General features: G+C 48.6%; 1 protein-coding gene across 1 annotated transcript; it reads left to right on the top strand.

The window, feature by feature from the left end:
• The first annotated feature begins 2,852 nt into the window (after nucleotides 1–2,852).
• LOC124679373 (isopentenyl-diphosphate Delta-isomerase I-like) lies at nucleotides 2,853–6,513 on the top strand. Its single transcript, XM_047215147.1, has 6 exons — nucleotides 2,853–2,981; nucleotides 4,297–4,352; nucleotides 4,462–4,553; nucleotides 5,530–5,632; nucleotides 5,717–5,854; nucleotides 6,009–6,513. The coding sequence occupies exons 1-6, from the start codon at nucleotides 2,917–2,919 to the stop codon at nucleotides 6,260–6,262; spliced, it is 708 nt and encodes a 235-aa protein (XP_047071103.1). The 5' UTR covers nucleotides 2,853–2,916; the 3' UTR covers nucleotides 6,263–6,513.
• Nucleotides 6,514–11,445: the final 4,932 nt, after the last annotated feature.

Genomic DNA, 11,445 nt, shown 5'->3' on the forward strand with positions numbered 1-11,445 from the left:
TGCCTGCTCACAGCCTGGTTGGCTTTACCATTATCGTTGTCTGGTCTTGTGTGCGTCCTGCTGCTGCCTGAGAGCCACACAGCGACACAGGGACCATGATCCCCGTTGCTGATATTTTTCATCTGACAGCTACTCATCATGTCATGTGTGTCGTGTGTGTACTTTCAACTTGGCTGATGTTCGACGGCTGCTCTGTTGCGGAGACCACATACGAGTTTAGCACCAGATACCCATCGGCTCACTTTCCCCCTTCTCTTCTCTCTCTTGTCTACAGTAACTAAGAGCTTTTTGGAGGGAGCTGGGCCGACCCGCCCGACGCAGATCTCGCCGGCGACGCCGGTAGAGATGAGCGGAGGGGAGGTGCCGGAGTACATAGTTCAGATAGGGTTAGCGGCAGTTTGCCGGTAGTGGGCTTGATGCCCGGTAGTGGATGCGGAGGAGGAGATCTGGCCGCCTGGATCTCGCCTGATGTAGGATCTCTCTGGTTTCTTCTTCTTCTCCGGTGGTCGGAGGGAAGACGAAAGCAGGAGACCGACGCTTCTTCCAATAAAAAAGTGGCGGTGTTCCACCTGATGCAGCGATGAAGCGACAGGCGGCGCCTTTTCCTGGCCGGCCTTGGAGGCGAGGGGGAAAGGGTGCGCACGCCGGAGAACAACGACGTCGACGAGCTCCTGGCCGGCCGTGGAGGCGAGGATCCATCTCAGCTGCTTCCTGGAGGTTGTATCTCTGCTGCTTCTGGTGTGGAGGTAGCACACCGGCGTTGTTCCTCTCGACCGGCCATGGTGGCGAGGGCGAGGACAACAAGGGTGTTGCTGCTTCCCCACACTGGAAGCGGCGCCACAAGTGCGTTCGAGCTGCTACTGCTCCATCAACGCCGTTGTTCAAGCGGCGTTCTTCCTGGGAAGTTCTTCACTAGGGGACCTCTACCGACATCACCGCCTTGCCCCTGTACATGATGGCCGAAGGGCGGCCCTTCTCCAGGACATCAACCTCCACAGGGAGGCTTCTCTCTGGCTCGTCGTCGACAGCCCATGCTGACTGCGCCCCAAGTGGCTTGTTCCCATTTACAATGTTTTCGCTAGGATTAGGGCTGCTCTTTTATTTCCTGTTTCTTGGAGGCCCTTTATGTAATTTGATCTGTAACCGTGTGGAATTAATGCAGCTCTCGGTCCTTCAAGACCTTTCCTGTTCAAAAAAAAAAGTTTAGCACCAGATGGTTCACGGAAAACACAAACAACGGCATTGCTAGTTTCTGGAAATGAAAACTTGCGACTCAAAAATTAACATGAGGCGCTGGGTCGCTTTGGCTGGGCTGTCTCCGTCGTCATCCGTGGATCACAATGCGACTGGATCGCTCACGCTGGAGGCGACAAACCTGAAACTTCCGGAACTATACACATCCGTGGACGCGGGCCACCGGCCGTGCGCGGCGCTGGTTCGCTGCTTCATCCGGCTGGCTCCAACGCCACAGGTTGCACAAATGGATGGATGGAAGTCTAGAAAGTTCATACTCCCTTCGTCAATGTAATATGATTTCTAAACTTTGTCAAGATTTGCATGTATCTATATACCCTAAAATACGTCTTGATATATGTAAATTTAGATAAAGTTGTTGCATCCTTTTGTGAACGGAGGAAACATTTCATTTCGAGGATTCTAATCGGTATGATGTTTTCAACATCCACTCCACCCTTTGTGGTTTGCATTCATTCATGCATGACCAATACACCTTTCATGTATTTTTCATGTGTTCTATATATGCAAGTAAGAATTCCTACATGTTCCCCACAAAAAAAAAATCCTATATGTTCTACGCGTTTTACAATTTTCTATTTTCCTACCATTATATCTCGTAGTCCTATGGTCTAAAGAGGCCCTAAACGCATATGGATCAGTTATGTTCACCTGCGGAAATTATACTTTACAAACGACCGTGTGCGATGAAGTAAGCTAAGGCAGGACATTCGGATGTTATGGTGGAGAAGGTGGCCAGGGCAAGTCATGAAGGAGGTGAAACTATGGTAAGGGAGGACGATAGATAGGTTGTGCCAAAGAAGGGATATTCATCCCTAGAAGAAGGAGAGATAGGATATCGGCACCGGTAGCAAGCGTTGAAATTTAAGGTAACTAAAAGTACGAAGAGGACGTTAGGGCGGCATGGGGCAACACATGGTGGGGCCAAGGGGATGGATGAATAGGAAGAGGTGCTCAAGGGACAAAGATGAGAAACGACAAGCTCGGTGTCGTGAATTTCGTTTTACTTTCAAGCCCGACGAATATGGCTATTTTCATACACTGCTATTAACTCTTACATAGTTGGCTTTAACGGTGAGTTTGGACTGTGCCAGCAACAACAAGTGATCTATAGTCAGCTAAATAATTGGCAACAAACCAAAACAGGTAAGACGATATTTGGCATGACCATTTTTTTTTGGTAAGGGCATCTACAATGGAGACGCTTGTTTAGGGGCGCCAGGAATTTTTACCCGGCCAATCGGCAGTTGTTAGACGTAATCCCTGTTGATGGGCGCTTATATTCAGGCGCTGATGCCATCACACGATGACACGATTTTGCTCGTGCATCGCACGACGATGTGCTAATTCCTCGGTGGATTTTTTTTGGTAAGACCCCTTATTTATTGCCATATATTGGGCATCTTCTTCCATTTAAACCGATCCGATCGGATCCTATTCCAACTGGACCACGAGGTTCTGACCACTAGGAAACTCATCCCTGGACCCACCGGTCAGTGTCCGAAGGGTATCAAAAACATCCGCCCACGCCGGCCCCGTCCCCGTTATTTAATCGGGCGGCCCCCTCAGTCCTCAGCTGTCCTCGCCCCCACATCGACACTCTGCACACGGCCGTCGCAGAGCCTTCGCGTCGCCGCCGGGACTCCTCCTCCGCCGAGAGACATGGCCGGCGCGGGGGACGACGCCGGGATGGACGAGGTCCAGAGGCGCCTCATGTTCGACGACGAGTGAGCGCCCGCCCTCATCCTACTCTCTCTCTGCCCCGCCTCTTTCTGTACTTGTCGTTATTTAAGTAAGTTCAGCTTTTTTCGTCAGAGTTGTGACGAGATGCGCGCATCTCGGGTTTCGCGTTCTGATTTGCTTGGTTCTCCGTTGGATCTCGCTGTGATCGGAGCCGGTCAATGGGTGGGTTGGGGGGAATTTGAATTTGAATGGCCGTCGACCCGTGTTCGTGTGATGACTTGCATCTGTGTTTTCCGGGGAATATCGATCTCGTCCTATATATATGCCGTAGGAGTGCGCCAGCCCGGAAAATCAGGGCATGCCATTGCCGTGCGACGAGGACACTGTGCTAGTACGCGTGTTTGTATGAAAGTAGTACAGTATAGGCTAGCAAGGTACCAGGAAGAGACATCTAGCTGGCGACCCCTTTTAGGACTGCCTGGTTGGTCATAAATATACATCTTGTTTTAGACGACAAGCAGCCAGCCTAGCTTTCTTGCAATTAAAAGTTGCCTAAATTCTTAATGTCCAAAAAAAGCATGATCTGAGCTGGTGCTTTACAAGTTCCATATCTTTGAAGCGGTACAAATGCAAAATTTAAGGGCAAACTACGAGCTGTGCAGGTTTTGATTGGAATGCGCAGTGGATGCGTTTCTCTACAAGTCTTTGATACATAAAAGGAGCTCACCACTCCCAATTCTGTATTGCGCGGAACTGGTAAACAGCATTCAGATCTTAGTAAATCGCAGTTGGGTTAGGGAGAAACGCCATAGATCCCCAAATGTTCCAGAAACCTTGCAAGTTTCTTTGCATTTTTGAGCATATAGAGGAAGTTAGCTTGCTGTCAGTTATTAGGTATGCTATTTATTGCTGGTGCTTCAGAAGATAAAAGTTTCATGCGCAGATCTGAGAAGGAGACTTTTCCTTCTAGTTTTCTTTTTATTATTCTCGTGTATACTACGCGATATTATGTGTTATTATTACACAAATATATATAATAAATGTGATGGTGCCTTTTGCTTTAGCAGCCACTTAATCATTTGCTTTTCTCAAAACTGAAAGGAACAGCATTAATTAGTTCAGATTTGCAATCTTGTCTGCAGCTTAGCAAGTTTGACTAGACCTGTTCCACGTAATCAAGATATGCCACCTTAGGTCTAGTTGCTCCATTAGTCTATTTGTCTGATGTGCATATGTAATCCTTAAACATTTGGACTTGCTTAACTGTAAACATGGCTTCTTCTTAATTTACTCCGTCTGTAGATATTTAAGGCATCTACTAACGGTTTTGTATACTGTGCTTGGCTTATCATTTCACAGATGCATTTTGGTAGATGAAGAGGACAACGTTGTCGGCCATGAATCAAAATATACCTGTAAGTTCAATTCTGTTGTCATGTGGCTATTTTATTAAACTATCTGTAGATGATGTTGCCTTAGATCAATCGCTGCCACAGTATGACCCGTCTTTTTCATGCCATGTAGGCCATCTGATGGAAAAGATTGAAACTTTGAACCTGCTCCACAGGGCTTTCAGTGTATTCCTTTTCAATTCAAAATATGAGCTGCTACTTCAGGTTTGGAGAAGTTAATTATTTAGCACTTACTGTTTTTCCTTATTGTATCCACTTGGCAAAGGCTGTAGACTTCTAGTGATTGGGTCCTATCCAATTCTACCCATAAGTCAACATTTTTTACTGAAAGCACCAAGTTGCTCCGGTAGCTAGTAACAGGGGGAAAAATCCAGCTGAACATTGGGTTTTTGCCTTGGAAACATAGAAATAACAAACCTTGTGTTGCTGACCAGTGTGCATTACTTCATAGAGGCAGATCATTTTGAAACATCAAAATTTTATATAGTTAGCTCTGAAGCTGCATTGGAATCTGCGACTCCTCGTAACCTGTAGACTGTATGGAATTACAGTTACGTATTACATGATAGATTTGCTACCTCCTGAAATACAAATACTGAGTGGTGTCAGTGAAGTGTCGGGTCATGACTTAAGAGCATGTTAAACTACCATGATTCAAATTAAGTGCCTTGAGTAGAAAATTCTGAGCCTCTAATTTGTACTTCGCAGAAGTAAGGCGAAAAATAGGGTTATCTGTAAAGTTGAAAACAAAACAGAACATCGGGTAGAAAAAAATGTCTCGAACATTTCTTTCCTTCCGCCTCCGTACATAATTAATAGCTGCTGTAACTTTGCCAGCTTGACTTGACTGAATAGCGTGAAGAGACTGAGACATGTACCTATCTCTGCTTAGCCTACTCACATTGCTTATAGCTGCATCATGCATGATAACAACAATTGCCTTTGCCTAGCTGAAATTGATAGGGCCTATTCAGCATTTCCGACTGTAATATGGTTCAAAATCTTCTTAGAATCCTCTCATTACCGCATCTTCTTTGCTATTTGACAATTAGTTCATTTTGTCAAATATCCTTTTTGATGATAACAATCTTTTGGTTGAACATTCTTTCCATTATTTATTTCTTCAGTATCGCATTATTCTTTAAAAGAAAATCTGCTAAGTAGCTTTGTACTCTTGCAGCAAAGATCTAAAACAAAGGTGACGTTTCCTCTAGTATGGACCAACACCTGCTGCAGCCATCCTCTGTACCGTGAATCTGAACTTATTCAGGAAGACTTCCTTGGTATGTGTCATAGTACTAGGAGAATCAATGCTTCTTCCATGCCTTACTCGTTTCCCTTGCACTTAGCAATTTCTCCTTCTCCAGGTGTTAGAAATGCTGCTCAGAGGAAGCTCCTCGATGAGCTGGGCATCCCGGCTGAAGATGTACCAGTTGACCAATTCACCCCTCTCGGTCGGATGCTTTACAAGGCCCCATCTGATGGGAAATGGGGCGAACATGAGTGTAAGTCATCGTCGCGGCCTAACATATCAATTATCTGCATCTGCTTAGCACCATTTCTGCAAACCTACATCACTGTGAATGATACGTTTAACTGGAAATGCAAGTTGCCAAAGAGACGCCACCCAGTGCTAACATCTGTTTTTCTCATCACCAGTGGACTACCTGCTGTTCATCGTCCGAGATGTGACAGTGCTCCCGAACCCAGATGAAGTGGCTGACGTGAAGTACGTGAGCCGTGAGCAGCTACAGGAGCTCATCCGACAGGCGGACGCCGGTGAGGGTGGCGTGAAGCTGTCCCCGTGGTTCAGGCTGGTCGTGGACAACTTCCTCATGGGTTGGTGGGAGCACCTTGAGAAAGGCACGCTCAAGGAGGCCGTGGACATGAAGACTATCCACAAGCTCAAGTAAGGAATGCCGCACACGCCGTGCCGTGGCTGCTCCAGCGTTCTCTGGCCAAATTTTTATGTTTGTTCAATCAGTAAAGAATTTATCCACAGCTAGATATTAATTCAACCGGTGCTTAAACATCAACGTCTGTATAATCAGAGGAGACTTGTTGCATTGGCTTATGACGGCCCCTTTGGCAATTTGTATTCTCTGCATTACATATTTACATGTACGAAACTGATGATGAACTATGATGATGATGATGATGATGATGGAATCATGTGTAAGCTTTCATGTTTGCAATAGGCTTTCCTGTGGCAGGCGGCCTGCGACGGACTTGATCGCGCTCTGTGAGCGACTGGTTCAAAGTAATTTGGCTTGTGCAGCCTTAAAGCACTTCGAGTCTTCGACTGATCCGTTGACCGTTGTTAGCATGGCCGTGAAAACAGAGCATAAAAAATTGCAAATTCAACATATAACTTTATAAAGAACTTACTGATCTTATGAGAAAAAACGTTCCCATCACAAGTTTGCACTCTTATCCGGATATCACGGAAACGTTTGACTATAAAACTTGGACTATGCATAGTTATACATCGTGTGAATATAATACTACATCTGACTAAAAATAATCATGTGAATATAATAATACAATACACAGAAAAACAACACTTATTTGTCTTATCACCATATCTGCTGATCGCTTGTGGCGCTGATGCCTCGTTGACTATGTGCCATCTCGGAATGTTTGACTTTGTTTGATTTCGTTTCAATAAAATGAAACCCATGAGCTACTTGTGGAGACCCACTCGATTAGTTTTTTAGGTTTAGTCTCTCGGAGGTGTTTATAGGGTAGAGTGTGCGTGTATTCATAGAAGTAAATGTATGTAAGTATTTGTGAGCATCTATGTTTGTCATGTGTTTCGAAAAAAAAAAACTGCCGGCAACACATCGCACAAAAACTAGACAATATCATCCGGGACGTAGGCTGGAGAAACATGAGAAGGCGACTGTGAGGCTCCTAAAACCCATCAAGGGTTTACTCCCCTCGCCGGTGACACCCCTAGTTCGCTTTGCCTCTATTGGCCTTGCGGCCTTGGAGGCTTGGCGGACCACGGCCTCTTGCTGGCGGGAGGGTTTTCGTTCTTTGTCTAGGTTTTTCAGTGTCTTTTTTCGAGATGGCGAAGCAGTGGCTACATTTAAAGTCAGAATAAGCTCATCCCCGCCATATCTTTGCTCTGTGGTGCATTTTGTGCGTGCAAAGGGAGCGTGGGTGTCGGGGGGATGACCCCCGGTAGGTCAAGACTATGGAAAATATGCCAAGATAAGATACATATAAACCGGACTAGAAGGTAATCCGGATTGTGAAAGTTTGGCTTAAGAGAGTGTTGGACGTTATGTTCCGGAATACCAGGAAAGGTATATCGGAGTAAGGAGAACCGGTGATATCTAAGCCAGAGACTCTCCCAGAAAACCAAAGTCTAGGAAACTGAAAAGATACCAGTCCGGTTTACTCCGGTCATATTAACTTGGATCCGGCATAGCCTCAACGGCAGTATGTCGGCACCCTAGTCAAAGATTCCCTCTGGGGCCAAAGGACACGGAGGAGCTAAGCAGTTCAGCTTTAAACGAAGGTCTGAAGTCAAAGCAGCTTGATGACGAGCAAAGTAGCCGTATGCCGACCAAGGGGCGTCACCAGACAAGGGCCGCAGAAGGGATCGTCACGCCTGAAGCCAAAGAAGCTTTATAAAGTAGGCTTAGCTAGGCAAAGATTCCACTAGGGTTCCTTCCCTTGTAAGCCACCCCTCCCCTATATAAGGAGGGGGCGTTCCCCTTGTGCGGGAGAGACCATTGTTGGCTAGTTTACCGTACAATTCATCTTCAACCTCTAGCTCTAGGCTAAGTTCAATCCCTGTAGCTCCTCGTTGAGATCAATACATAGAGCATGTTGGAGTAGATCATCCCGTTCTTGCTCCTTCTTCCTTAACCTTCCCCTCCTCCAGTCCCCTCGGTACACATCGGCCCCAAGATAAGCCTACCCATGGCATCTGTTGTATCACCACGACGACAGTTGGCGCCCACCGTGGGGCAGGCACTTGTGCCGGCGGGGGTTTGTATCCGGACGGGGTTCATCACCGCCTCCGGCGAGCGTGTGGTTTCTGGCCTCATCTAGAGACTCGGCTCGCTGGACTTCGTCAGCGACAACGCCGGCAACTTCGCCAACGGCACCAAGTTCCCCAGGAACGGCGGAGTCATGCTCTTCGGCTCGCATCGTGTCTACCTCGGCATTGTGCCGGAGCCCCGGTACCCATCAGTGGTGCTGGTGGCGCCGGATCCACCAAGGCCAGCAGCTGCCCGCGGGTCGCGCACCGATCGCACCGCTGCCAGCATCGAGGTGATGATGGCTGGCGCAGAAGAAGCCGGTAAAGGAGCAGCCGGTGCGGACGCCGCGCCCACCAAGTCCGGGCGCCAGGCAAAACACCCGCTCGAGCGGGATGAGAACATCGCCGGCACCTCCAACGTGCAGCCGGTGGCAACTCCGCTTCAGGCTGCGATGAGCATGTTGGCAACGCCCATCGCGCCCAACGCCGATGCCGCGACTACTCAAGCCGAACTAGAGGCGCAGTGGCAGACGCTTCTTAATGGAGCCGCCGACATCGCCCGCGCTCAGCATGAGCTCAACTTAACCCTACGTGAGTACAATGCGGCACATGGCTTTGCTTTAGTTAGCGCAAATCCTGCTAGAGTACCTGCTACCCGGCTTAGAGGTCGCAACCTAGACAAGGACTTGCGCCGGGAAGTTCTTTCCGGTAAATCTATGTCGGTGTCGCTTGGGCCGGCAGAGAAGCCGAAGTATAGTAGTCCGGCTAAAACTCTGAAGGCTGCTAGAGCTGCAGTAGATGCATGTGATTCTCTGTCGGGTGACGCTCTTGCAAAACAGCAGGCCCGGGTTAAAGAGTTGCTTGATATGGTTGCTGAGCAAAATGCAGAGGTTGCCCGGAGCAAAAAAAACTGCCGGCACATCTCAGGTTGTTCATTCGGCTAGGAATGCCGGAAGTAAGTCGCATGGGCAGGCCTCATCCCCCCATCCCGACAGAAGGAAAGAAAAAGATGTGAATGCCCAACAGATGACGGTGTATGATCCAGTTTTAGCCGAGAAACAGAAAGCCGGGCAATATAATGCCGACAGAAGAAGCCAAGGGGCAGGTCATGGCTATGCCGGAAACGGTTGTGCCGGAAACGCTCATGCCGGAAACGGCGAAACTGGGCAAAACTATCGGCCTGCCAGAGCTGCATATGCCGGCGCTAAAATGCCGCCGCCGAGATATCCAAGAGGCAATGCCGCATTGCCAAGCCGGTATGATGAGGGTGATTCCGGGTTAGAAAGAACCGGGTATCACAGAAATCCTCTAGGAGAATGTGTGGGAGACAGATGCTTGCTGGAAGAAGATACGCGGCATAGGTTGGACAGAGTATACTTGTTCGAGATGATTGAAGTTGAAGGCCCGCCGGGTCCATCATGTTTCGGCCCCCAGATCATGAGGGAAGAGCCTCCGGTTCGTAATTTTCAGTTGCCCCGGGACACAAAAACTTATGACGGCAGCACTAAGCCGGAAGATTGGCTCGCGGACTACATCACAACGGTATACGTCGCTGGAGGAGGTGGAACAGTCGCTGGAGGAGAAAACCGGCGTTGGGTGGTGAGATTCATACCATCGGTGCTAGTTGGACCGGCACGCATTTGGTTGAATAACTTGCCAAAAGGTAGCATAAATGGATGGATTGACTTTGAAAAGGCCTTCGTCAGTAACATCAGCAGCACCTAGAGGAGGCCAAACCGTCCGCAGCAGCTCGCCATGTGCCAGCAGCGCGAGAACGAAACCGACCGGGAATATCTAACCTGGTGGAGTTCAACAAGAAACTCTTGTGAAGGTGTGATAGAAGCTCAAGAAATTACTTGGTTCTGCAAAGGATGCAGAAGAGGCTCACCACTGTGGGGCAGAGGCTGTAGAGAAACATGCCAACTACTTTGGCTGAGATGATCCGGGTGGCAGATAGCTACGCGTTGGGAGATCCAATGCAGCCGACAATCGCGGCTGATCCGCTTCCGAGATACCCGCCGCGCCAAGACCACTACCGGAATAACAACAACCACAACAAAAGAAGGGAAGATTTTCCGGATAGAAGATACGGGATGCAGCAGGTGGCAGCAGTGCAAAATAACTCGGAAGCCGGTGGAAGCAAAAGGCAAAAAACTGGAGGTCAGCCGTGGGGCGGCCAGAAGATGCAATGTGGAGAGAAGAAACCTTGGCATGATCAGCCCAAGTACACCATGGAATCCGCAATGGATCAGCCGTGCCGCTGGCATAATCCTAACCCAACAAATCCATCAAATCATCTAAGAAAAGATTGCTCCTGGACCCGGAGATTGATGAAGGAAGGTTTAGATGTGCTGCCACCACCACCTCCGCTTACCGAGGCAAATGCGCAATTCAAGCGTAGCCAAACCAGCCGCAACAGCAGCATGAAGGAGTTCATCAGGTGGCGCAAGGGAATAACAACAATGCCGCGCCTCAAGCATCCCTAGGTCGGAATGTCTACCATGATCCAGACATGTGCTGCGTAGTCTTCGTGACCGAACCAATGGATCGGCAAAGTGTGCACCGCCGTTCCATGGAAGTGAATGATGTCATACCCGCAGTGTCGAGATACATGATGTGGTTGGAACAAGAGATCACTTGGTCCTTCAAACATCATCCGAAGGTGATGCCTAATCCGGGAGGGTATGCTCTGGTGGTGGATCCCATCATGCACGGGCCATCATCGTGAGTCCGGTTCAACAAAGTGCTGGTGGACAATGGCAGCAACATCAACATCATGTACCAGCACACCATGCACACGCTCGGCATAACTCAAAACATGCTGGAGTCGAGTCACACGACATTCCACGACATAGTTTAGGTATTGTCCTGCTCGCCCATGGGCAAAGTCCAGGTGGATGTACTGTTTGGCGACCGGATAACTGCCGCGTGGAGAACATTTTGTTTGAAGTGGTTGATCTGGACATCCCTTACCATGCCCTGCTAGGAAGGCGGGCAGTGGCAAAGTTCATGGCCTCAACCCACACGGCTTACCTGAAGATGAAGATACCGACACCCAACGGTCCAATAACCGTGGTGGGCAACTACAAGGTCTCGCTGGAA

Source organism: Lolium rigidum, chromosome 7, assembly GCF_022539505.1.
Source record: "Lolium rigidum isolate FL_2022 chromosome 7, APGP_CSIRO_Lrig_0.1, whole genome shotgun sequence".
NCBI lineage: Eukaryota > Viridiplantae > Streptophyta > Magnoliopsida > Poales > Poaceae > Lolium > Lolium rigidum.

Bases quoted from the DNA above. Each gene is read 5' to 3' on its own strand.
- LOC124679373 (XM_047215147.1), top strand. From the start codon at position 2,917: ATGGCCGGCGCGGGGGACGACGCCGGGATGGACGAGGTCCAGAGGCGC. The intron at 4,353-4,461 runs GTAAGTTCAATT...CATGCCATGTAG, and splicing joins CCATGAATCAAAATATACCT to GCCATCTGATGGAAAAGATT. The intron at 5,633-5,716 runs GTATGTGTCATA...CTCCTTCTCCAG, and splicing joins TATTCAGGAAGACTTCCTTG to GTGTTAGAAATGCTGCTCAG.